The sequence below is a fragment of the Panulirus ornatus genome, chromosome 43, assembly GCF_036320965.1.
Source record: "Panulirus ornatus isolate Po-2019 chromosome 43, ASM3632096v1, whole genome shotgun sequence".
Taxonomy (NCBI): domain Eukaryota; kingdom Metazoa; phylum Arthropoda; class Malacostraca; order Decapoda; family Palinuridae; genus Panulirus; species Panulirus ornatus.
In genome coordinates, this window is record NC_092266.1 from 17,877,787 (window position 1) to 17,903,259 (window position 25,473).

The 25,473-nt window shown below is 41.4% G+C and overlaps 1 protein-coding gene across 48 annotated transcripts in view; it reads left to right on the plus strand.

Moving 5' to 3' along the window:
• slo (calcium-activated potassium channel slo) overlaps positions 1-6,785 on the plus strand; it is a 1,069,848-nt gene extending 1,063,063 nt beyond the window's left edge. For 41 of the 48 annotated variants that reach the window (XM_071687050.1, XM_071687052.1, XM_071687045.1 and 38 more), the window contains 2 exons: positions 852-1,007; positions 1,678-6,785. In XM_071687050.1, coding sequence (XP_071543151.1) covers positions 852-1,007; positions 1,678-1,897 — 376 coding nt within the window. In that variant the 3' untranslated portion in view covers positions 1,898-6,785. The remainder of the gene's footprint in view (positions 1-851; positions 1,008-1,677) is intronic. The other 7 variants (XM_071687095.1, XM_071687094.1, XM_071687092.1 and 4 more) reach the window with 1 other exon arrangement.
• Positions 6,786-25,473: the final 18,688 nt, after the last annotated feature.

The following is a 25,473-nucleotide window of genomic DNA, read 5'->3' on the forward strand; positions in this document are numbered from 1 at the left end:
CTCCCAGATATCTAAAACACTTCACTTCCTCAAATTTTTCTCCATTCAAACTTACATCTCAATTAACTTGTCCCTCAACCCTACTGAACCTAATAATCTTGCTCTTATTCACAGTTACTCTCAACTTTTTCCTTTCACACACTTTCCCAAACTCAGCCATCAACCTCTGCAGTTTCTCACACGAATCAGCCACTAGAGCTGTATCATCGACGAACAACAACTGACTCATTTCCCAGGCCCTCTCATTCAAAACAGACTGCATACTTGCCCCTCTCTCCATAACTCTTGCATTTGCCTCCCTAACCACCCCATCCTTTAACAAATTAAACAACCATGGAGACATCACACACCTCTATTGCAGACCGACATTCAGTAGGAACCAATTACTCTCCTCTCTTCGTACTTGTACACATGCTCTACATCCTTGGTAAAACTTTTCACTGCTTCTAGTAACTTACCTACCACACCATATACTCTTAAAACCTTCCACAATGCATCTCTATAAACCCTATCATATGCCTTCTCCAGATCCATAAATGCTGCTTACAAACCCATTTGTGTTTCTAAGTATTTCTCACATCAATTCTTCAAAGCAAACGCCTGATCCACACATCCTCTACCACTTCTGAAACCATACTGCTTTTCCCCAAGCTGATGCTCTGTACATGCCTTTACCCTCTCAGTCAATACTCTCCCATGTAATTTCCCAGGAATACTCATCAAACTTATGCCTCTGTGGTTTGCACACTCACCTTTATCCCCTTTGCCTTTGTATACTTATAATTGGTTGTTATGTGTTCAGAACCTGTTTTTCATTAGAACCTATTCTAACCAATATATTCTGTCTGCAGCACACCTGAAACGTTGGCCAATCGTGACCGTTGTCAAGTGGGTCAGATTTCTCTGTATGATGGTCCACTGGGTCAGTTTGGTGAAGGTGGCAAGTATGGTGACCTCTTCTGTGCAGCTCTGCGGAACTATGGCATGCTATGTATTGGTCTCTACAGGTGAGTAGGCACCACAATTCCCCACCTGCACCTCACTGACTTTGAATCCATTGCTACTCCTTGTATGTACAAAGGGCTGGCAGTGTCGGCCATTGCTACTCCAATTTGTGTGTGAGGAGTAACAGGGAATAAGGCTTAAACCATATACTATGTTGTTGGGACTCATTTTTCTTTAGTTTCACAACAAAGATAAATGAACCCAAAGACAATGATATTAAAGGTTTTAAGTCATGCTCATGTTACCTCTACCTTTATTCACAGAGTAATTTTCCTTCCTCCCTCCTTCCTGTACTTATATATCAGCTTTTATGCACTTCATCACCCTTCTACTATATTCAGTAATGATTAAGAGCAGACCTCTTAATAAAGAGAGCCTTTTGCATCATCAGGATATGGTTTGTTAAAATAAGCTATTGTAATGTATCACAACAGTGTGTATGCACCTGGCTTGTTAAAATCCTGTAATAATTTATTCAAGCCTGCTAAAGTAGGCTTTGTAAAGTATGTAAACCTGCTTTTAAACACACAGCTTATGAGACATTTCTGCACTTCCTGTACAGTAGCATGGCCAGTGGGCAAGCTTGTAAACTGTTTTCGAGGTGCGGCAGGAACTCTTGTTTAATGAAATATTATTTTCGTTATGCTCGTGAGATATGAAATTGATTTACAGAACACTCCGTATGGTTCCTCAATCTGCCGTTGGTTTGGACTGCAGATTCCGCGACACATCAAGTTCGTGTGATGCTTCATCCAAGCGGTATGTGATAACCAATCCACCAGATGACTTCACGCTGCTGCCTACCGACCAGGTGTTTGTTCTTATGCAGTTTGACCCTGGCCTGGAGTACAAGCCTAACCGGGGAGACATGACCAAAGAAGATAACTCCTGACTCCTCCTCTGTAGCGCCCTCACTGATGGACCCTACTCCTACATCTAAAGAGTCCAGCGCTGCACCAACACCACACCAACACCGCAACACATCACCTGCTCATCAGCTGCTGCTGCCGACCGCCCACTGCTCCCAGAGTGCAGCAGCGTGCGGCAGCTGCCCTGTGCTGTGCCTCAGCCGTCCTCCCCATTACAGTTCCCTCACCTGATCTCCTCTCAGTACAGATCCACATCCCTCGTAGCCGCCCCGTCTCCTATAGTGGATTTTTGGTCTGTTGTGTTTCGGATGGTCCCAGCACAAGGAGAGGTGTTGTACACCTCACTACACAAGCAGGTGGCCCATGTGTGCTTTGTCACTTTTAGTTCATATGTGTTCATACTGTTTTTGTGTATGTTCATTTCAGTTATGAGAATGAAATAAAACAAATTTTATGATCATCATCTTTGAAATGTACATATTGATGCTTGAAAGATCATTCTTTGTGTGTTATCTCTATGTTTGTGTGGGATCGCGGACTTTCGAGATAGGGAAATTCACAGTTGTAATAGGATGTTCCAACTATGCAAAGTTGCTACCGTGACTCACTCGCTAGTGTCCCAGGTGGTTTGGGCGTAGCTCCATTGTCAACCCTGAGTTTAGTTGCCCATTGTAAGTCAGCCTGCACATGCCCGGCTCACAGACACATCGGCCAATGTCGCCGTACAAGTCACACCTGCAGCAAGTGCTCACATATTCAGGGTCCTTCAAACTCTCTTGGACACTTGTCACAGACCAGTTTGAATTACAGCAGGAATTTCAAAGGTGTTCAAACTTGCCTTGCATAGAAGTAGACACCTAGTACCTGGTCTTTTGACATGAAAGGTCCAGGTCTGTTTGAGAGTGAGGATGCTACAATAGAAAGTTAAATATTAAGCAGATCTTCTTAATGATGTATTTTCTTTAGTCATCTGTGCAAAACTATTGATAGTAAAACTGGTTCTATTGAATTTGTAACTATTCTTTCTGTCTTTCTTTTTTGTTTTCATAAGATATAGCTTTCTTTTATCATTTAGTATATATGATTTTGGGGTACTCTTGATTTTAAAAGTCATTGACAGTTTTTTCTCAGAGTATCAAAATTCTGGCACAGAGGACAACCACATTTTCACAAGCACCGTATTGCCAGGGATAGTTGTTCAGTGAGATATAGGCCCAGAAATGTATTTACCTGCGATTTGTTTAGAGAAGAGTTTGAAAAAGATATTACATGTTATAGTTTTTTACTTAGTTGTGTAAAATTACAAAGTTTACAAAATAATACATCAGTGTGAACAAAGTTCTTAGTCCTGCAAGTTAAAGTTGTCAAAAGGTGTAAAGAACTGCATTTCACAAATCAAAATTGTTGTTGGTGCCATGTCCGTGGAGCACTAAGGTGCTGGGTTCCACAGCCCCAGTGAGGTCAAATGTGGCCAGCAATACCTACCCCCAGCAAGGCAGCAGCAGTAGGAACTAAGAGCCTTACACACACTAGACATGCTGCAAACTCAATGTTTGAAAATTTTACAAAAAAATGAAACAGGTCATACCAGTGCAAAATGCTCTAGGCCTCAAGTGGCCATGTTAAACTAACCCATGGGTGTACATATGTTGGCTTTGTCCACTAATGTTTTGCAAATATCAGTGCACCCATGGTCTCTATTGGGGCCTAGTCCACTGTGGCTTACTGGTATGTGGCCTCTCAGGTTCTTTTTTGTGGTGGCCATGTCCACTGGGGGCTCACCACAGCTGGGGATTGGAAGACCTGATATTCTGCTGAGCCACATTGACTCATGTGATCATATCCTAGTTTGTATGGTATGCCATTCCACATTTCTGATGTTTACAATATCCTGTTTTGATCCACAGTGTGTGATGATGTATAATCTTTGTTCCTACATCCAGTAACCATGGGAACTTGGCCCATAATGACCCTTATTGTTGGTGGTTAAGACCACTGATTAATGCTTGAGTGTTCATATTCACCAGAGTGTTGTTTATATCTACTCATGCATATTTTCTTGAGTCCTGATAAGGTGTGCTGCACTGAATTACCTATGAACACAGACAGTTGCTCAGCTAAGATGTGGAGCTAAGCTTCCATCACATGCTGAAGTGGAGTAAATAGTGCGCAAGCTGACCCCAGGGGCTCACTAAGCACAGCTCCAGTTGCAACCGTGTTGTTATTGCCTTACAAATGCCAAGAGCTTAATAAGTTTTCATCTTTATTCAATCATGGCTTATCTTTTCATAATATCACGGATCAATAGATGGTGCAGGGGTATGTCAGCTAACTGGTTAAAAGGTGGGAACAAGTGATCAAAAGTGATAGTTTAGAGTTTATATACCCCACAGTGTTATAAAGCAAAAATATATTCAAATTTAATACCTCATCATTATTTTATCAGTGCAACTGTTTATTAGAGCAACGTAATGTAAGTGGAGCACAGGCTTTGGAAATTGCTCAGAAATCCAAACAAACATCACCAGGTGACTGTCAGAATTGTCAGACAACTGCCCAGACTGCCAGCCAACTGACTGCACTATGCCCTAGCTGTTTGCCTGCCTCACACCTACCAGGCTATGTGAGGGTAAGGTCAGGACATGATAGAAGGGGAGTTCTTTTACAAGTGGGCACTTCTCTAAGGACCCAAGCTTGTTGTTTTGCATAATTTTGAAAGACAGATGGTGAACACTCATAATGGAAATTGCTTTCTTAACAAGGTACTGACTCTGCCCCTTTTTAGACCTTTAATGGTCATGCAGTAAAATGCCTAGATTGAACTAAGCTGGAAAATTTACCCAGTAGATTCATAATGAAATGTGATATGTAATATAGATCCAGGTGTCATATACTGCATGATAATTGTGCTTCTTTTGAAAAAGTTTATAAAAATCACTGTGTACTATTCATCCTTGTATTTCATCTTCATGTTACTGATTTTTTTTTATATATATTTTGTGTCCACTTGAGTTTCCCTACCTTCTGCTCTGGCCTCATCAGTGCATAATAGTGACCATATGACCTAATTTTTCCTTAGAATCACACTGTATAATACTCATTATCTTGTCAGCAAAACATAGAGATGAGCCTTAAACACTGAACCCTAAAGTTAAAATTAGGTCATTTGGGTTACAGTGGGTTTTCTGTCATGAAGGAAAAATATTTGGAATCATGCACCATTGGATATCCGTGTACCATAATGACTCTGATGAGACGGTGATCATGAACTTAAGTTGCCCATTCTGTTAGGGTCATTTTCTTTATTATGAATCTTAAAGGTGAGTGATATAGAGGGTATTTACAGATCATGATTAACACTCTCATCAATTTTCATACTTCTTTGTTCTGAATCAGTCGTAATGCAACTGGTATCTCTTACCTTGGGCTCTGATCTGCTTTAACCTCAGATCTGTTCACCTAACTGCTCTGTTTGAGCTCTCTTGTCTTACTTGGTCTTTGCTCTGCAAACCTGCCTTACTGAGTCTCATTTATTTGCAGAAGCAATAAGGCAAAAAAGTTAAAAGATTTTCAGGATTGCTTGTTATGCAAACTGGCCGTAGTGATAATGCAGCAATCTAAACGCAACATGAATTTCAGATTATTGTAAGCTGCTCTACATGTGATAAATGCCATAAAGCGGAGGAACCTCTTCCGAGGTTCGGGGTGTAAATCTGTGTGTGCTATTCCTTTTTTGTTACAAAGAATAGTTATGTAGGTTCTTAAAATCCGAATACCTCCTGACACACTAAAAGGAGTAATTAACAAAACATCAAGATCTGGGTTTTAGTGGGGTTGATATTTTCTAATGAGATTTACAACCTGGACCTGAGATGGTTCTTCTTAAGTACTACCATCCAGTAACTTGGGCCATTTGTTCTAACCTAGTTGTGACATATTAAGTGCTCTGATAAAAGAGGAAAGGATTGGTTATTTCCAGTGAGAAATGCTTGTCAGATCATAAGGTCACTGGTATGTTTGTTTTGAGTCACATGGGTGTTAGGACCTTTAGCCTTATTGTGGGTGTACCTGTTACCTCAGGCCACCACAGAGAACTCATGGATTGGACAAGGTTAAAATTGCCAGCATAATATCAAAATGCATTCAATGAAGAATATATTAGACCAATGCAACATACCTTAGTTGAGATTGGTGTCATGTTATCCTTATGGTCTGCATTTTTGTATTTTCAAAGATTTTCTGATTGCCAGTTTTAGCCTGGCCCATGGTCATTGTTGCTTGCCAATCTCTGGTGTCCTGGAGCCATGCCTACAAACCCATTACTGCACCCACTGGTCATTCAAAGATTGTCACATATAAAAACACTGTAAATTCTAGTTTTATATGATTGAACTAATATATGCAAGCTCCTAAATATCAGATCATTATCATGAAGTGCAGCTTTACAGAGTTCATTCCAAAAATAATACCAGTATAATCATGAAGTTATGCTTTTAATTTGAAGACATTATGCCCTATATGAGTTTTTAGCAAGTAAGTGTGGGTATTACTTGCTTAATTTAGTTCATTACTTTATTCTCTTTCAGGAAAACAGATACTAAACAATTTGTGGTAATCCATAATTTGAAGCTTCTTCATTTTCAGAAATAATGGAATAAACTATTACTATTAATTCACACATGATATTGGTTTAGGTAAAATGCTAAGAAATTCAGTTTTAAAAAGTCAAAGCATAAAATGTAAACAGAACTAACAAGTGAAATAATTATGTGGGTCTGGTTTTGCAGTGGATAGGACATCAGATTTGGGAAATGTTGTGTTGATATTTGTTTAATGTAAGGATTACACTACTGGTTCAGAACTGTTTTTATTTGAATATTTGAACAGCAATAGAATAAATGCACCTCTGTTGTTCTGACTTTCGAACTGACCTTATTGAATCTATACTTAGACTATCAGCAATTATTATCTGCACCCATTGATATTCAGGTAAGGTGGCCACATTAAGAAGATGTAAACTCTTCACTCATAATACTTCTTACACCAATATTCTTTTAGAAAACTCAGTGGCAACAGTTGACATTCCTTGAACATTTCTGCATTTTGGTGTAGCCATAGCAGAAATGAGGCATTTCCATTTCATTCTTATTAGTTTCCCACTTTAGTGAGGTATTGCCAGGAACAGATAAAGAATACGCCTCATTCACTCATGTCCATTCTTCAGTTGTTGTGTGTAATGTACCGAAATCACAGCCTCCTGTCCACAACCAGTCACTACTGACCTTTCCATGGTTTTCCCCAGCTGCTTCATATGCTCTCGTTCAGTCCATTGACAGCATGTCACCCCCTGTATACCACATTGCTTTAGCTCACCCTGACCCATGCATCCCTTTCACCCTCCTGTATGTTCAGATCCCGAGCACTTAATACCTTTTTCACTCCATCCTTCTATCTCCAGTTTGACCTTCCACTTCTGCTTTTCTCCTCCACTTCTGACACATATATCCTCTTTGTCAACTTCACATCACTCATTTTCTCTTATATCTAACCACTTCAGCTCACCCTCTTCTCCACTTTCAACCATGATCTTCTTATTACCACACCTCTCTCTTACCCTCTAAATTACATATTTGATCAAACATACTCACACCACTTATTGTCCTCATATAGTTCATGTTAAGCACATCCACACATTTGATCTATAGCTCATGACACATCCATACAACAATGTTGGAACTACTATACCTTTGAATATTTTTGCCCTCCCTGATAATGACACCTTTCCACACATGCTCCCAGAACCTTTGTCATATCACCCACTTTATGACTCATTTCTGCTTCCATGGTTCCATTTGCTGCCATGTCCACTCCTAGTTATATAAAACACTCCACATCCATCAAATTTTCTCAGTTTAAACTCGCACCCCAACTAACCTGATCCCCTGCTAAACTTAACATGTGCTTTATAAGTCCTCTCAGATAAACAAAGTTATGGAAATATGGCAAATATTGAGTGTCCTAACTATTTACATAACGGATGGAGTACCAAGTAGGAAAAGTGTTGAATAAAATAGTTAAGGAGTAAGAGAATGGAGAAAAGAAAGAAAATGTGGCATAAGAGAAGGCAGAAAATAAAGTGTGGTATATGTAAATGTTGTAAAAAAAAAACAGAATACCATGAATTAGAGCCATGATATAAACAAAGAAAGTCACCATCAGTCAGCAAAAAGCAGTTTTAAGATTCGAAAACTTATTTTCAAACTTAAACTGGGTTAAATGAGAATATTAGTAGCCTTTGACATTCATCCAAATCTCATTTGAAAAGTTTATCACATGGAAAACTCACTACATAATGAACTACAGCATCTCTACCACTGTCAGTGACTACATAATGGTTGTTTGCAAGTGGCAAACATAAACAAATTACCACTATGCAAGTTAAATTCCCTAGTTGTCATTTCATGTGTGGCGGGGTGGCGACAGGAATGAATAAGGGCAGACAGTATGAATTATGTACATGTGTATACATGTATATGTCTGTGTGTGTATATATATAAAGATTGACCAAGAGGATATATGTGTCGGAGGTGGAGGGAGCAAGGAGAAGAGGGAGACCAAATTGGAGGTGGAAAGATGGAGTGAAAAAGATTTTGTGTGATCGGGGCCTGAACATGCAGGAGGGTGCAAGGAGGGCAAGGAATAGAGTGAATTGGAGCGATGTTGTATACCGGGGTTGACGTGCTGTCAGTGGATTGAATCAAGGCATGTGAAGCGTCTGGGATAAACCATGGAAAGCTGTGTAGGTATGTATATTTGCATGTGTGGACGTATGTATATACATGTGTATGGGGGGGGTTGGGCCATTTCTTTCGTCTGTTTCCTTGCGCTACCTCGCAAACGCGGGAGACAGCGACAAAGTATAAAAAAAAAAAAAAATATATGTATACGTTGAGATGTATAGGTACATATATATGCATGTGTGGATGTTTATGTATATACATGTGTATGTGGGTGGGTTGGGCCATTCTTTTGTCTGCTTCCTTGCGCTACCTCGCTTATGCGGGAGACAGCGACAAAGTCAGGGGTTAGTAAGAGGACAAGAGCAAGGGAAGGAGTAGCACTACTCCTGAAACAGGCGTGGTGGGAGTATGGGATAGAGTGTAAGAAAGTAAACTCTAGATTGATATGGGTACAACTGAAAGTGGATGGAGAGAGATGGGTTGGTGTATATGCACCTGGGCATGAGAAGAAAGATCATGAGAGGCAAGTGTTTTGGGAGCAGCTGAGTGAGTGTGTTAGTAGTTTTGATGCACGAGACTGGGTTATAGTGATGGGTGATTTGAATACAAAGGTGAGTAATGTGGCAGTTGAGGGAATAATTGCTGTACATAGGGTGTTCAGTGTTGTAAATGGAAATGGTGAAGAGCTTGTAGATTTATGTGCTGAAAAAGGACTGGTGATTGGGAATACCTGGTTCAAAAAGAGAGATATACATAAGTATACGTATGTAAGTAGGAGAGATGGCCAGAGAGCATTATTGGAGTACGTGTTAATTGATAGGTGCACGAAAGAGAGACTTTTGGATGTTAATGTGCTGAAAGGTGCAACTGGAAGGATGTCTGATCATTATCTTGTGGAGGCGAAGGTGAAGATTTGTAGAGGTTTTCAGAAAAGAAGAGAGAATGTTGGGGTGAAGAGAGTGGTGAACTTGGGAAGGAGACTTGTGAGAGGAAGTACCAGGAGAAAATGAGTACAGAATGGAAAAAGGTGAGAACAAAGGACATAAGGGGAGTGGGGGAGGAATGGGTTGTATTTAGGGAAGCAGTGATGGCTTGCGCAAAAGATGCTTGTGGCAGATAAGAAAGGGTAGTGAGTGGCGGGATGAAGAAGTAAGATTGTTAGTGAAAGAGAAGAGAGAGGCATATGGACGATTCTTGTACGGAAATAATGCAAATGAGTGGGAGATGTATAAAAGAAAGAGGCAGGAGGTCAAGAGAAAAGTGCAAGAGGTGAAAAAGAGGGCAAATGAGAGTTGGGGTGAGAGAGTACCATTAAATTTTAGGGAGAATAAAAAGATGTTTTGGAAGGACGTAAATAAAGTGTGTAAGAAAAGGGAATCAATGGGAACTTCAGTGAAGGGGGCAATTGGGGAGGTGATAACAAGTAGTGGTGATGTGAGGAGATGGAGTGAGTATTTTGAAGGTTTGTTGAATGTGTTTGATGATAGAGTGGCAGGCATAGGGTGTTTTGGTCGAGGTGGTGTGCAAAGTGAGAGGGTTAGGGAGAATGATTTGGTAAGCAGAGAAGAGGTAGTAAAAGCTTTACGAAAGATGAAAGCCGGCATGGCAGCGGGTTTGGATGGTAATTGCAGTGGAATTTATTAAAAAAGGGGGTGACACTATTGTTGACTGGTTGGTAAGGTTATTTAATGTATGTATGACTCATGGTGAGGTGCCAAAGGATTGGCGGAATGCTTGCATAGTGCCATTGTACAAAGGCAAAGGGGATAAAAATGAGTGCTCAAATTACAGAGGTATAAGTTTGTTAAGTATTCCTGGGAAATTATATGGGAGGGTATTAACTGAGAGGGTGAAGGCATGTACAGAACATCAGATTGGGGAAGAGCAGTGTGGTTTCAGAAGTGGTAGAGGATGTGTGGATCAGGTGTTTGCTTTGAAGAATGTATGTGAGAAATACTTAGAAAAGCAAATGGATTTGTATGTAGCATTTATGGATCTGGAGAAGGTATATGACAGAGTTGATAGAGATGCTCTGTGGAAGGTATTAAGAATATATGGTGTGGGAGGCAAGTTGTTAGAAGCAGTGAAAAGTTTTTATCGAGAATGTAAGGCATGTGTACGTGTAGGAAGAGAGGAAAGTGATTGGTTCTCAGTGAATGTTGGTTTGCGGCAGGGGTGGGTGATATCTCCATGGTTGTTTAATTTGTTTATGGATGGGGTTGTTAGGGAGATGAATGCAAGAGTTTTGGAAAGGGAGCAAGTATGCAGTCTGTTCTGGATCAGATAGTTTGGGAAGTGAGTCAGTCGTTGTTTCCTGATGATACAGCACTGGGGGCTGATTCATGTGAGGAACTGCAGAAGATGGTGACTGAGTTTGGTAAAGTGTGTGAAAGAAGAAAGCTGAGAGTAAATGTGAATAAGAGCAAGGTTATTAGGTACTGTAGGGTTGATGGACAAGTCAACTGGGAGGTAAGTTTGAATGGAGAAAAACTGGAGGAAGTGAAGTGTTTTAGATATCTGGGAGTGGATTTGGCAGTGGATGGAACCATGGAAGTGGAAGTGAGTCATAGGGTTGGGGGAGGGGGTGAAAGTTCTGAGAGCGTTGAAGAATGTGTGGAAGTCGAGAACATTATCTCGGAAAGCAAAAATGGGTATGTTTGAAGGAATAGTGGTTCCAACAATGTTATATGGTTGTGAGGCATGGACTTTAGATTGAGTTGTGTGGAAGAGGGTGGATGTGCTGGAAATGAGATGTTTGAGGACAATATGTGGTGTGAGGTGGTTTGATCGAGTAAGTAATGAAAGGGTAAGAGAGATGTGTGGTAATAAAAAGAGTGTGGTTGAGAGAGCAGAAGAGGGTGTTTTGAAATGGTTTGGTCACATGGAGAGAATGAGTGAGGAAAGATTGACCAAGAGGATATATGTGTCGGAGGTGGAGGGAACGAGGAGAAGTTGGAGACCAAATTGGAGGTGGAAAGATGGAGTGAAAAAGATTTTGAGTGATCGGGGCCTGAACACGCAGGAGGGAGAAAGGCGTGCAAGGAATAGAGTGAATTAGAATGATGTGATATACCGGGGTCGACGTGCTGTCAATGGACTGAACCAGGGCATGTGAAGCATCTGGGGTAAACCATGGAAAGTTCTGTGGGGGCCTGGTTGTGGAAAAGGAGCTGTGGTTTCAGTGCATTATTACATGACAGCTAGAGACTGAGTGTGAATGAATGTGGCCTTTGTGTCTTTTCCTAGCGCTACCTCGCACACATGAGGGGGGAGGGGGTTTTTATTTCATGTGTGGCGGGGTGGCGATTGGAATGAATAAAGGCAGACAGTAGAGCTAGTAGATTTATGTGCTGAAAAAGGATTCGTGATTGGGAATACCTGGTTTAAGAAGAGAGATATACATAAGTATACGTATGTAAGTAGGAGAGATGGCCAGAGAGCGTTATTGGATTACGTGTTAATTGATAGGCGTGCAAAAGAGAGACTTTTGGATGTTAATGTGCTGAGAGGTGCAACTGGAAGGATGTCTGACCATTATCTTGTGGAGCCAAAAGTAAAGATTTGTAGAGGTTTTCAGAAAAGAAGAAATATGTTGGGGTGAAGAGAGTGGTGAGAGTAAGTGAGCTTGGGAAGGAGACTTGTGTGAGGAAGTACCAGGAGAGACTGAGTACAGAATGGAAAAAAGTGAAAACAAAGGACGTAAGGGGAGTGGGGGAGGAATGGGATGTATTTAGGGAAGCAGTGATGGCTTGTGCAAAAGATGCTTGTGGCATGAGAAGCATGGGAGGTGGGCAGTTTAGGAAGGGTGGTGAGTGGTGCGATGAAGAAGTAAGATTATTAGTGAAAGAGAAGAGAGAGGCATTTGGATGATTTTTGCAGGGAAATAATGCAAATGAGTGGGAGATGCATAAAAGAAAGAGGCAGGAGGTCAAGAGAAAGGTGCAAGAGGTGAAAAAGAGGGCAAATGAGAGTTGGGATGAGAGAGTATCATTAAATTATAAGAATAAAAAGATGTTTTGAAAGGAGGTAAATAAAGTACATAAGACAAGGGAACAAATGGGAACATTAGTGAAGGGTGCTAATGGGGAGGTGATAACAAGTAGTGGTGATATGACAAGGAGATGGAGTGAGTATTTTGAAGGATTGTTGAATGTGTTTGATGATAGAGTGGCAGATATGGGGTGTTTTGGTCGAGGTGGTGTGCAAACTGAGAGGGTTAGGGAGAATGATTTGGTAAAGAGAGAAGAGGTAGTAAAAGCTTTGCGGAAAATGAAAGCCGGCAAGGCAGTGGGTTTGGATGGTAATTGCAGTGGAATTTATTAAAAAGGGGGTGACACTATTGTTGACTGGTTGGTAAGGTTATTTAATGTATGTATGACTCATGGTGAGGTGCCTAAGGATTGGCGGAATGCTTGCATAGTGCCATTGTACAAAGGCAAAGGGGATAAAAGTGAGTGCTCAAATTACAGAGGTATAAGTTTGTTAAGTATTCCTGGGAAATTATATGGGAGGGTATTAACTGAGAGGGTGAAGGCATGTACAGAACATCAGATCGGGGAAGAGCAGTGTGGTTTCAGAAGTGGTAGAGGATGTGTGGATCAGGTGTTTGCTTTGAAGAATGTATGTGAGAAATACTTAGAAAAGCAAATGGATTTGTATGTAGCATTTATGGATCTGGAGAAGGTATATGACAGAGTTGATAGAGATGCTCTGTGGAAGGTATTAAGAATATATGGTGTGGGAGGCAAGTTGTTAGAAGCAGTGAAAAGTTTTTATCGAGAATGTAAGGCATGTGTACGTGTAGAAGAGAGGAAAGTGATTGGTTCTCAGTGAATGTTGTTTGCGGCAGGGGTGGGTGATATCTCCATGGTTGTTTAATTTGTTTATGGATGGGGTTGTTAGGGAGATGAATGCAAGAGTTTTGGAAAGGGAGCAAGTATGCAGTCTGTTCTGGATCAGAGAGCTTGGGAAGTGAGTCAGTCGTTGTTTCCTGATGATACAGCACTGGGGGCTGATTCATGTGAGGAACTGCAGAAGATGGTGACTGAGTTTGGTAAAGTGTGTGAAAGAAGAAAGCTGAGAGTAAATGTGAATAAGAGCAAGGTTATTAGGTACTGTAGGGTTGAGGGACAAGTCAACTGGGAGGTAAGTTTGAATGGAGAAAAACTGGAGGAAGTGAAGTGTTTTAGATATCTGGGAGTGGATTTGGCAGCGGATGGAACCATGGAAGTGGAAGTGAGTCATAGGGTTGGGGGAGGGGGGTGAAAGTTCTGAGAGCGTTGAAGAATGTGTGGAAGTCGAGAACATTATCTCGGAAAGCAAAAATGGGTATGTTTGAAGGAATAGTGGTTCCAACAATGTTATATGGTTGCGAGGCGTGGGCTATAGATAGAGTTCTGTGGAAGAGGGTGGATGCGTGGAAATGAGATGTTTGAGGACAATATGTGGTGTGAGGTGGTTTGATCGAGTAAGTAATGAAAGGGTAAGAGAGATGTGTGGTAATAAAAAGAGTGTGGTTGAGAGAGCAGAAGAGGGTGTTTTGAAATGGTTTGGTCACATGGAGAGAATGAGTGAGGAAAGATTGACAAAGAGGATATATGTGTCAGAGGTGGAGGGAATGAGGAGAAGTTGGAGACCAAATTGGAGGTGGAAAGATGAGTGAAAAAGATTTTGAGTGATCGGGGCCTGAACATGCAGGAGGGAGAAAGGCGTGCAAGGAATAGAGTGAATTAGGAATGATGTGATATACCGGGGTCGACGTGCTGTCAATGGACTGAACCAGGGCATGTGAAGCATCTGGGGTAAACCATGGAAAGTTCTGTGGGGGCCTGGTTGTGGAAAAGGAGCTGTGGTTTCGGTGCATTATTACATGACAGCTAGAGACTGAGTGTGAATGAATGTGGCCTTTGTGTCTTTTCCTAGCGCTACCTCGCACACATGAGGGGGGAGGGGGTTTTTATTTCATGTGTGGCGGGGTGGCGATTGGAATGAATAAAGGCAGACAGTAGAGCTAGTAGATTTATGTGCTGAAAAAGGATTGGTGATTGGGAATACCTGGTTTAAAAAGAGAGATATACATAAGTATACATATGTAAGTAGGAGAGATTGCCAGAGAGCGTTATTGGATTACGTGTTAATTGATAGGCGTGCAAAAGAGAGACTTTTGGATGTTAATGTGCTGAGAGGTGCAACTGGAAGGATGTCTGACCATTATCTTGTGGAGCCAAAAGTAAAGATTTGTAGAGGTTTTCAGAAAAGAAGAAATATGTTGGGGTGAAGAGAGTGGTGAGAGTAAGTGAGCTTGGGAAGGAGACTTGTGTGAGGAAGTACCAGGAGAGACTGAGTACAGAATGGAAAAAAGTGAAAACAAAGGACGTAAGGGGAGTGGGGGAGGAATGGGATGTATTTAGGGAAGCAGTGATGGCTTGTGCAAAAGATGCTTGTGGCATGAGAAGCATGGGAGGTGGGCAGATTAGGAAGGGTGGTGAGTGGTGCGATGAAGAAGTAAGATTATTAGTGAAAGAGAAGAGAGAGGCATTTGGATGATTTTTGCAGGGAAATAATGCAAATGAGTGGGAGATGCATAAAAGAAAGAGGCAGGAGGTCAAGAGAAAGGTGCAAGAGGTGAAAAAGAGGGCAAATGAGAGTTGGGATGAGAGAGTATCATTAAATTATAAGAATAAAAAGATGTTTTGAAAGGAGGTAAATAAAGTGCATAAGACAAGGGAACAAATGGGAACATTAGTGAAGGGTGCTAATGGGGAGGTGATAACAAGTAGTGGTGATGTGACAAGGAGATGGAGTGAGTATTTTGAAGGATTGTTGAATGTGTTTGATGATAGAGTGGCAGATATGGGGTGTTTTGGTCGAGGTGGTGTGCAAACTGAGAGGGTTAGGGAGAATGATTTGGTAAAGAGAGAAGAGGTAGTAAAAGCTTTGCGGAAAATGAAAGCCGGCAAGGCAGTGGGTTTGGATGGTATTGCAGTGGAATTTATTGAAAAAGGGAGTGAGTGGTTGGTAAGATTATTTGATGTATGTATGACTCATGGTGAGGTGCCTGAGGATTGGCGGAATGCATGCATAGTGCCATTGTACAAAGGCAAAGGGGATAAAAGTGAGTGCTCAAATTACAGAGGTATAAGTTTGTTGAGTATTCCTGGGAAATTATATGGGAGGGTATTGATTGAGAGGGTGAAGGCATGTACAGAGCATCAGATTGGGGAAGAGCAGTGTGGTTTCAGAAGTGGTAGAGGATGTGTGGATCAGGTGTTTGCTTTCAAGAACGTATGTGAGAAATACTTAAAGCAAATGGATTTGTATTTAGCATTTATTGATCTGGAGAAGGCATATGATAGAGTTGACAGAGATGCTTTGTGGAAGGTATTGAAAATATATGGTGTGGGAGGCGAGTTGTTAGAAGCAGTGAAAAGTTTTTATCGAGGAGGTAAGGCATGTGTACGTGTAGAAAGAGAGGAAAGTGATTGGTTCTCAGTGAATGTTGTTTGCGGCAAGGGTGTGTGATGTCTCCATGGTTGTTTAATTTGTTTATGGATGGGGTTGTTAGAGAGGTGAATGCAAAAATTTTGGAAAGAGGGGCAAGTATGCAGTCTGTTGTGGATGAGAGAGCTTGGGAAGTGAGTCAGTTGTTGTTCACTGATGATACAGCGCTGGTGGCTGATTCATGTGAGAAACTGCAGAAGAGGGTGACTGAGTTTGGTAAAGTGTGTGAAAGAAGAAAGCTGAGAGTAAATGTGAATAAGAGCAAGGTTATTAGGTACAGTAGAGTAGAGGGACAAGTCAATTGGGAGGTAAGTTTGAATGGAGAAAAACTGGAGGAAGTAAAGTGTTTTAGATATCTGGGAGTGGATTTGGCAGCGGATGGAACCATGGAAGCGAAAGTGAATCATAGGGTTGGGGAGGGGGGCGAAAGTTCTGGGAGCGTTAAAGAATGTGTGGAAGTCGAGAACATTATCTTGGAAAGCAAAAATGGTTATGTTTGATGGAATAGTGGTTCCAACAATGATATATGGTTGCGAGGCGTGGGCTATAGATAGAATTCTGCGGAAGAGGGTGGATGCGTTGGAAATGAGATGTTTGAGGACAATATGTGGTGTGAGGTGGTTTGATTGAATAAGTAATGAAAGGGTAAGAGAGATGTGTTGGTAATAAAAAGAGTGTGGTTGAGAGAGCAGAAGAGGGTGTTTTGAAATGGTTTGGTCACATGGAGAGAATGAGTGAGGAAAGATTGACAAAGAGGATATATGTGTCAGAGGTGGAGGGAATGAGGAGAAGTGGGAGACCAAATTGGAGGTGGAAAGATGAAGTGAAAAAGATTTTGAGTGATCGGGGCCTGAACATGCAGGAGGGTGAAAGGCGTGCAAGGAATAGAGTGAATTGGAACGATGTGGTATACCGGGGTCGACGTACTGTCAATGGATTGAACCAGGGCATGTGAAGCATCTGGGGTAAACCATGGAAGGTTCCGTGGGGCCTGGATATGGAAAGGGAGCTGTGGTTTCGGTGCATTATGCATGACAGCTAGAGACTGAGTGTGAACAAATGTGGCCTTTGTTGTCTTTTCCTAGTGCTACCTCACGCACAAGTGGGGGATGGGGGTTTTTATTTCATGTGTGGCGGGGTGGCGATGGGAATGAATAAGGGCAGACAGTATGAATTATGTACATGTGTATATATGTATATGTCTGTGTGTGTATATATATGTATATGTTGAGATGTATAGGTATGTATATGTGTGTGGGTGGACGTGTATGTATATACATGTGTATATGGGTGGGTTGGGCCATTCTTTCGTCTGTTTCCTTGTGCTAATGCGGGAGACAGCAACAAAGTATAATAGAAATAAATAAAATATATGTATGTGTATATAATAAAGGATGATAAATAAATAAATAGATAAATATTTACACATACATATACACACATATATATATACGTAAATACACATGTACATATTCATACTTGTTTGCCAATATCCATTCCTGGCACCACTCTGCCCCACAGGAAACAGCATTGCCACCCCCTGCATCAGTGAGGTAGCACCAGGGAACAGATGAAGAAAGGCCCCATCCGCTCACATCCTTTCTCTAGCTGTCATGTGTAATGCAACAAAACCATAGCTTCCTATCCACATCCAGGCCCCACAGACTTTTCTGTGATTTACCCCACACGTTTCACATGCCCTGGTTCAATCCATTGCAGTCCATTGACAGCATGTCGACCCCAGTATACCACATCAATCCAATTCATTTTGTACTGTGTACGCCTTTCACCCTCCTACATGTTTAGACCCTGATTGCCCAAAATCTTTTTCAATCCATCCTTCCACTTCCAATTTGGTCTTGCCTCTCCTTGTTCCCTCCACTTCTGACACATATATTCTTTTTGTCAACCTTTCCACACCTATTCTCTACAGTGTCCAAACCATTTCAACACACTCTCTTCTGCTTTCTCAACCACAATCTTTTTATTGCCACACATCTCTCTTACCTTTCATTACTTATTCGATTAAACCACTTCACACCACATATTGTCCTCAAGCATTTCATTTCCAACACATCCAGCATCCTCTGCACAACCCCATCTATAGCCCATTTCTTGCAACCATATAATATCACTGAAATTACTATTCCTTCAAACATACCTATTTTTCCTCTCCAAGATAACATTCTCCCTTCCACATGCTCATTGCTCACAGAACTTTTGTCCCCTTCTGCACCCTGTGACTCACTTCCACTTGCATGGATCCATTCCCTGCCAAGTCCACTCCCACATGTCTACAGCACTTCACTCCTCCAATTATTCTCCATTCCAACTTACATCCCAACTAACTTGTCCCTCAACCCTGCTGAACCTAATAACCTTGCTATTATTCACAGTTACTCTCAATTTCCTTTCCACACATTCTTTCAAACTTAGTCACCAACTAATGTAGTTTCCCACTTGAATTAGCCACCAGTGCTATATCATCTGTGAACTTAACTGACTCACTTCCCAGGCCCTCTTATCCCCCACAGACTGCATACTCATCCCTCTCTCCAAAACTTACATTTACCTCCCTCACCACCCCATCCATAAAAAACTAAACAAGCTTGGTGATATCACACACCCTTGCTGCAGACTGCCCTTTACTGGGAACCAATCACTCTCTTTCTACTTGTACACACACATTACACTCATGATAAAAACTCACTTCTCTCAACTTACCTCCAGCACTATGTATTCTTAATACCTTCCACAAATCATCCCTGTCATCCCTATCGTATGCTTTCAGATCCATGAATGTCATATCCAAATCCATCTGTTCTTCTAAGTATTTCTCACACACATTCTTCAGAACAAAGACCTGATCCACACATCCTCTACCACTTCTGAAACCAAACTGCTCCTCCCCAATCTGATGCTCTGTACATGCCATCACCCTCTCAATCAATACCTTCCCATATCATTTTCCAGGTATACTTAACAAACTTGCCTATGTAGTTTGAACACTCAACTTTATCCCCTTTTGGCTTTTGTATAGAGGCACTGTACATGCATTCCTCCAATCATCAGGCACTTCACCATGATCCATGAATACAATGAATACCCTTACCAAGCAGTCAACAACACAGCCACCCCTTTATTAAAAAATGCAATAACATTTGATTCTCCCACCTTGCCACATTTCTTCATCTGCAAGGCTTTCCTCACCTCTTCTCTTCTCACCAAACCACTCTCTCTGTCTCTCTCACTTCACATACCAGTCCGACTGAAACACCCTACATCTGCCACTCAGATCATCAAACACATTCGACAGTGCTTCAAAATACTCTCTCCATCACTACCTGTTATCACTTCCCCTTTTGCTCCATTCGCTTATGTCCCCATATGTTCTCCTGTCTTTCATACATTATTTACCTCCTTCCAAAACATCTTTTTATCCTACCTAAAGTCTAATGATACTCTATCATCTTAACTTTCATTTGCCCTCTTTTTCAACCCTTGCACCTTCCTCTTGACCTTCTGCCATTTTCTCTTATATAACTCCCACTCATTTGCTCCCCTTCCTTGTAAGTACTGCCTAAATGCCTCCTTTTCTCTTTCATTAGCAGCTTTACTTCATCCATTCACTCATTGCCCTTTTTTAATCTGCCCACCCCCCACCTTTCTCATGCCATATGCATCTGTTGCACAAGCCATCACTGCTTCCTTAAATACCTTCCATTCCTCACTCATTCCCTTTCCTTTATTTGCTCTCTCCTTTTGCCATTCTACACTCAATCTCTCCTGGTATTTCTTCACACAAATTTCCTTTCCAAGCTTACTTACTCACCATTTTCTTCTCCCAGACATTGTCTCTTCTTTTTCGAAAACCTCTACAAATCTTCACCCTCACTTCCACAAGATAGTGATCAGACATCCCACCAGTTGCCCCTATCAGGACATTTACATCCAAAAGTCTCTCTTTTATCATACACCTATCAATTAATACATAATCTAATAATGCCGATTGAACATCTCTCTTACTCACATACCTATACTTGTGTATAGGTATTCCCAATTATGTGTTATTTTTAGCACACAACTACACAATTCCACTTCCATTCATAACTTTAAATACTGCATGTACACCAATTGTACCCTCAATTGTCACATTACTTATCTTAGCATTTAAATCACCCATCGCTAATACCCAGTCTCGTGCACCAAAACTGCTGACACACACACTCAACTCCTTCCAAAACACTTGCCTCATGATCTTTCTTCTCATGGCTGGGTGCATAAGCACTTATAATCACCCATCTCTCACCATCCACTTTCAGTTTTTCCCACGTCCATCTAAAAGTTGCTTTCTTACATATTATCACACACTCCCACAACTCCTGCTTCAGGAGTAGTGCTCCTCCTTCCTTAGCTCTTGGCCTATTACCAACCCCTGACTTTACTCCTAGGACATATCCAAACCATTCTTCCCCTTTATTTATTTTTATCTATTATACTGATCACCATTTCCTGCGTTAACGAGGTGGCGCCAGGAAACAGACAATGGTAGACACACACACACACACACACACAGAAGCCACTGCTCCCTATCCACATGCAGGCACCAAAGACCTCTCTATGGTTTACCCCAGACATTTCACATGCCCTAGTTCAGTTCACTGACAGCACATTGACCCCATTATACCACATCATTCTAATTCGCTCTATTCCATGCACGCCTTTCACCCTCACATATGTTAAGGCCCCAGTCACTCAAAATCTCTTTCACTCCATCCTTCCATCTCCAATTTGGCCTTGTTCTCTTTGTTCCCTCCACTTCTGACATATGTATCCTCTTTGTCAGTCTTTCCACACTCATTCTCTCCATATGTCCAAACCATCTCAACACACCATCTTCTTCTCTCTTAACCACACTTTTATTACCACACCTCTCTTTTACCCTTTTGTTACTTACTCAGTCAAACCACTTCACATCACATATTGTCCTCAAACATTTCATTTCCAACATATTCACCCACCTTCGCACGACCCTATCAATACCCCATGCTTTGCAGCCATATAATATTGTTGTAACTATTATTCCTTCAAACATAACCATTTTTTATCTCCTAGATAACGTTTTATCTTTCCACACATTCTTCTTCACTCCCAGAACATTTGCCCCTTAATCCATCCTATGACTCGCTTCCATTTTCATGGTTCCACTCTGCCCAGTCCACTCCCAGATATATAAAACACTTCACTTCCTCCAATTTTTCTCATTCGAACTTATATCACATCTAACTTGTCCCTTAACCCAGCTGAATCTGATAACCATGCTTTTATTCACATTTACGCTCAACTTTTTCATTTCACTCAAATCAGCCACCAGTGTTGTATCAACAGTGAACAACTGAGTCACTTCCCAGGCCCTCATGCCCTACAGACTGCATACTCATCCCTCTCTCCAAAGCTTTCGCATTCACTTCCCTCACCCCTCTGCCCATAAAGAAATTAAACAAGCATGGTGATATCAAACACCCTTGCCGCAAACCAACCTTCCCTGGGAACTAATCGCACCTCTCTCTGTACTTCTGCACATACCTTACACCCTTGATAAAAAGTTCTCACTGCTTTTAGCAGCTAACCTCCTTCCAAATAGCATCTCTGTCCACCCTTCACATGCCTTCTCTAGATCAATAAATGCCACTTACAAATCCATCTTTTTTTCAAAGTATTTATCATACACATTCATCAAAGCAAACACCTTATTCACACATCCTGTACCACTTCTGAAACCTCACTGCTCCTCCCTAATCTGATGCTCTGTACATTCCTTCACCCTCACAATCAATACCATCCCATACAATTTTCCATGTACACTGAACAAGCTCATGCCCCTGTCTGTAGTTTAACGCCTTTTTGTGTTAAGGATGATTTCATGGCCACATTCATTCTCACTATTCATGTAACTCATTGGGTAACTCAGGATAGGGTGGGGGGGCAGTGCAAGGATGGTGGGGTCAGGGGAAGGGATGGTTGCTTAGGGGTTAGGGGTCTTGGGGTAGGTACCATGTAGGAGTTCTTGTCTCTGGGAGGGGCAGGTGGTGTGGGTATGGGGAGGGGAGAATCGTGCAGGATTTTGATGGTTTGTGGTAGAAGAGGGCTGTGCAAAGCATGTGGATCGAGGAGGGAAGGGCTGTTCAGGGGTGAGGGTTGGGGAGAGGAGGGTTGTGCAAGAGTTAGGGGTCTTAGAGAAGGGTTGGACCATGAAAAAGTGGGGCTTAATGGAGGGAAGAACCAAGTCAAGCGGGGTGTGTGGGTGGGGAGGAAAAGGGTCGTGCAGGGTGTGGGTGGATCTGGGATTGATGGTTTGGGAGGAGAGGGCCTTGGAGGGGTTTGGGTTCTTGGAAAGGGAGAGCCATTGAGGGGGTTAGGGATCTGGATAGGGGAGGGCAGTACAAGGTGGGTTGGGATAGAGGACGGCTGTCCAGGGGATGGGGATTTGGGTTCTTGGGAGAGGGATAGCATTCGAGCCATGCAGGGGGTTAGAGGAGGGCTGTTTAGGGAGTGGGGGTCTGGAGAATGTTGTACAGCGGGTGTGGCTCTGTTGACGGGAGGGCCGTGTTGATGGGATTCAGGGGGAGGAAATGGTCTTGCAGTGGGTAGTAGGCACTACGGAAGGTGAAGGCAGCGCAAGGGGTGTAGGTTGGGAGAAGGGAGGGTTGTGCAGTGATAGGTATAATTGGAGGAGAGGGTTATGTGGGGGTTGGGGAAGAGGAGTGATGTGTTGTGGGTAGGGGTTCAGGGAGGCGAGGACCATGCATGGAGGTTATACAGTGGACTGTCAGGCCACTAAAATACCCCTAATAATCGAAGCTTCTAAGCCAGTTTCACGACCAGCTATAAGCCAACTGAAGAAGCTGGAGTAAAGATAATGGTAAGCATAACTTTGGTATTCATATGAGTAGCTACGTCCATGTTTATCTTCGTTCTTGGCCAATGTAGAAATGAAATTAAAGATCAACTGTTCAAATAATCAGAAGTTGTGAAGATGCTTCTTATAAGACATCTTCAAGTTTCTACATTATTTCTGCCCTTTTCTCAACTCAAAAGGCTTACGATTAACCTTGAAGCATGGATGGTTCACAGAAAGATACTTACGATAAAGAAAATATATGAATTGTAAGACAACGTACAAGCAGACCATGAATTCACTTTCAAGCTGAACAGATAGCACAGATATCAATTACATTGCTAGTCTATTGTAGTGAAATGACATATAAAACTGTCGGGATTAGTGTTTTCTAGGAGTCGAGGCTACGCTGTACTGAAGTTGGAGTAATAATCTTGGGGGGTGGAGTAGTGAAGAAACGATGGTAAATTTATAAGACAATAAAGTCATGGGTAAATTAGATATAAAGGAATATTGTGAAAGCATGAATAGTTCTGAGATCAAGGAGACCTTGTCAGGCTTGCAAGTGGTGAAGTCATAAGACTTAGTTTAATGGCACGCGTTATCAACAGTGGAGAAAATAAGGAGCATTAGATAGTAGGCATTAAGAATATGAGGAGGGAGTCTCTAAAAACACTATGCTTGACTTGACCTCTGCCAGTGGCCTGTTAAGGGTGAGGCATAAAGGCTTAAGAAGCGGCGCTGGAATTCTTTAGTTATACGACTCTGTTGCCCTGGCCTCCTCCCCTTTGAGGGATTTCCAATTGGAACAGGCGTCAAAGGTATTGATAGATGGAGGAAATAAATGCTAACAAAGCAAGGCAGGCAAGACAAAGGAAGATGAAGCAAGGAGTCAGACAATGGGTAACTTGTCAGCTCATGGGATAATGAAATGAATTCATTGTTGCAATGGCGACGGTGAGATGGGAGACATGATGTCGTGGGGTTATGATGTATAAAGGATAAGAAATTCACTGGAACAGTAAAATTACCAGGACAATGGAATTAGAACAGTGAAGTAATAATAGTGATGGTAACATTGTCACGGATACTATATATATACAAACTTCTTATGCTGAGGTAATAAATAGCATTATTGTCTAAGGAACTTTACTAAGTTTTTATTACTTCACAAATAAGAGGATAAGCTAAAGCAATGTTAAAAAATGAAACCTCATGAGGGATACCCATTTGCAATAAAAGGTGGATCTCCAGTACAAGTATCTAAATGTGAGTGGATGAACAGCGGGATTGACTGTGGACCGCCTGCCGCAATCAGGTTTCCAACCAAAGTGGTCGACCCTGGGCGGTCAGGAACGCTAACTCTTCCGTCATAGAGATCCATTTACGAATTCTGCCAAAATGGTGCACGAACTTCCAGTGTAAATTTCACGCAATAGAGCTCTGTGCCTTTCTCAGTTACTCCTGTGGTTTTTTTTGCCAATGTCCTGCCCTTACGATGGCATGCATAAAGTGGCCAACTTCCATAACTTCATCTGTGGCATTGGTAAGTACAATAAATGAATGTTTTATAAATGTTTCACACACACACACACACACACACACACACACATATATATATATATATATATATATATATATATATATATATATATATATATATATATATATATATATATATATTGCGATAACATTTAGAAATTGGAATACCCACCCGGAGAGATCAGTATGCAGAACACGAATATAAAAAAAATGACCAATGTTTGGTCTCAAGGAGTTTAGACCAGATAATCTACATATTTTCATCCTATCAAATTCAGAAGTGACCTTAACTTGAAAAAAGATAGTTTACACACCTACGAAAATAATTTTCCGTAGAGATGATAAGCAAGGATTGAAAATCAGGTAGCTAACAGAAAATGATGCAGCATTGACAGAAACTATAAGCAGTATTATGCGCCGGTATTATACGATGGAAATAATTGAATGCTATATATAAGTTGATAATGAGGAATGAAACATCGCAAGAAATGACTTTGACGTGCTGATGAAGTGATTTCGCTTTGTTCATTACATCCAGAAACTTCAGGGCTTCGTTATTACAAGGAGTTTTCAGTATCATCAGATTTCATATTAAGATTATCTGTAGACATTTTTCCAACAGCACTGAAATTAACTCTAAGGCTAGTTAAATGGTGGGTGTTTTTAAGTATTTCGAAATAAATGGCTTTAGTTTTACATATCTATTGCGCGTTTATCATTCAGGTATCCCTCCTGTTCTATGTAACAGTGAGCAGGGTTGATTTATGCTTTATGCGCACTAATCTGTCGCTCAGGCTCCCCCTCGCAATCTTGATCTAAATAAGGAGTCTAATTAGTTATATGTTAACAAGGGATGAATAAAGGATTTTTTTTTTTGTCTTTCTCCTTAATTATCCGCTTTGAAATGCCCGCGCCAAAA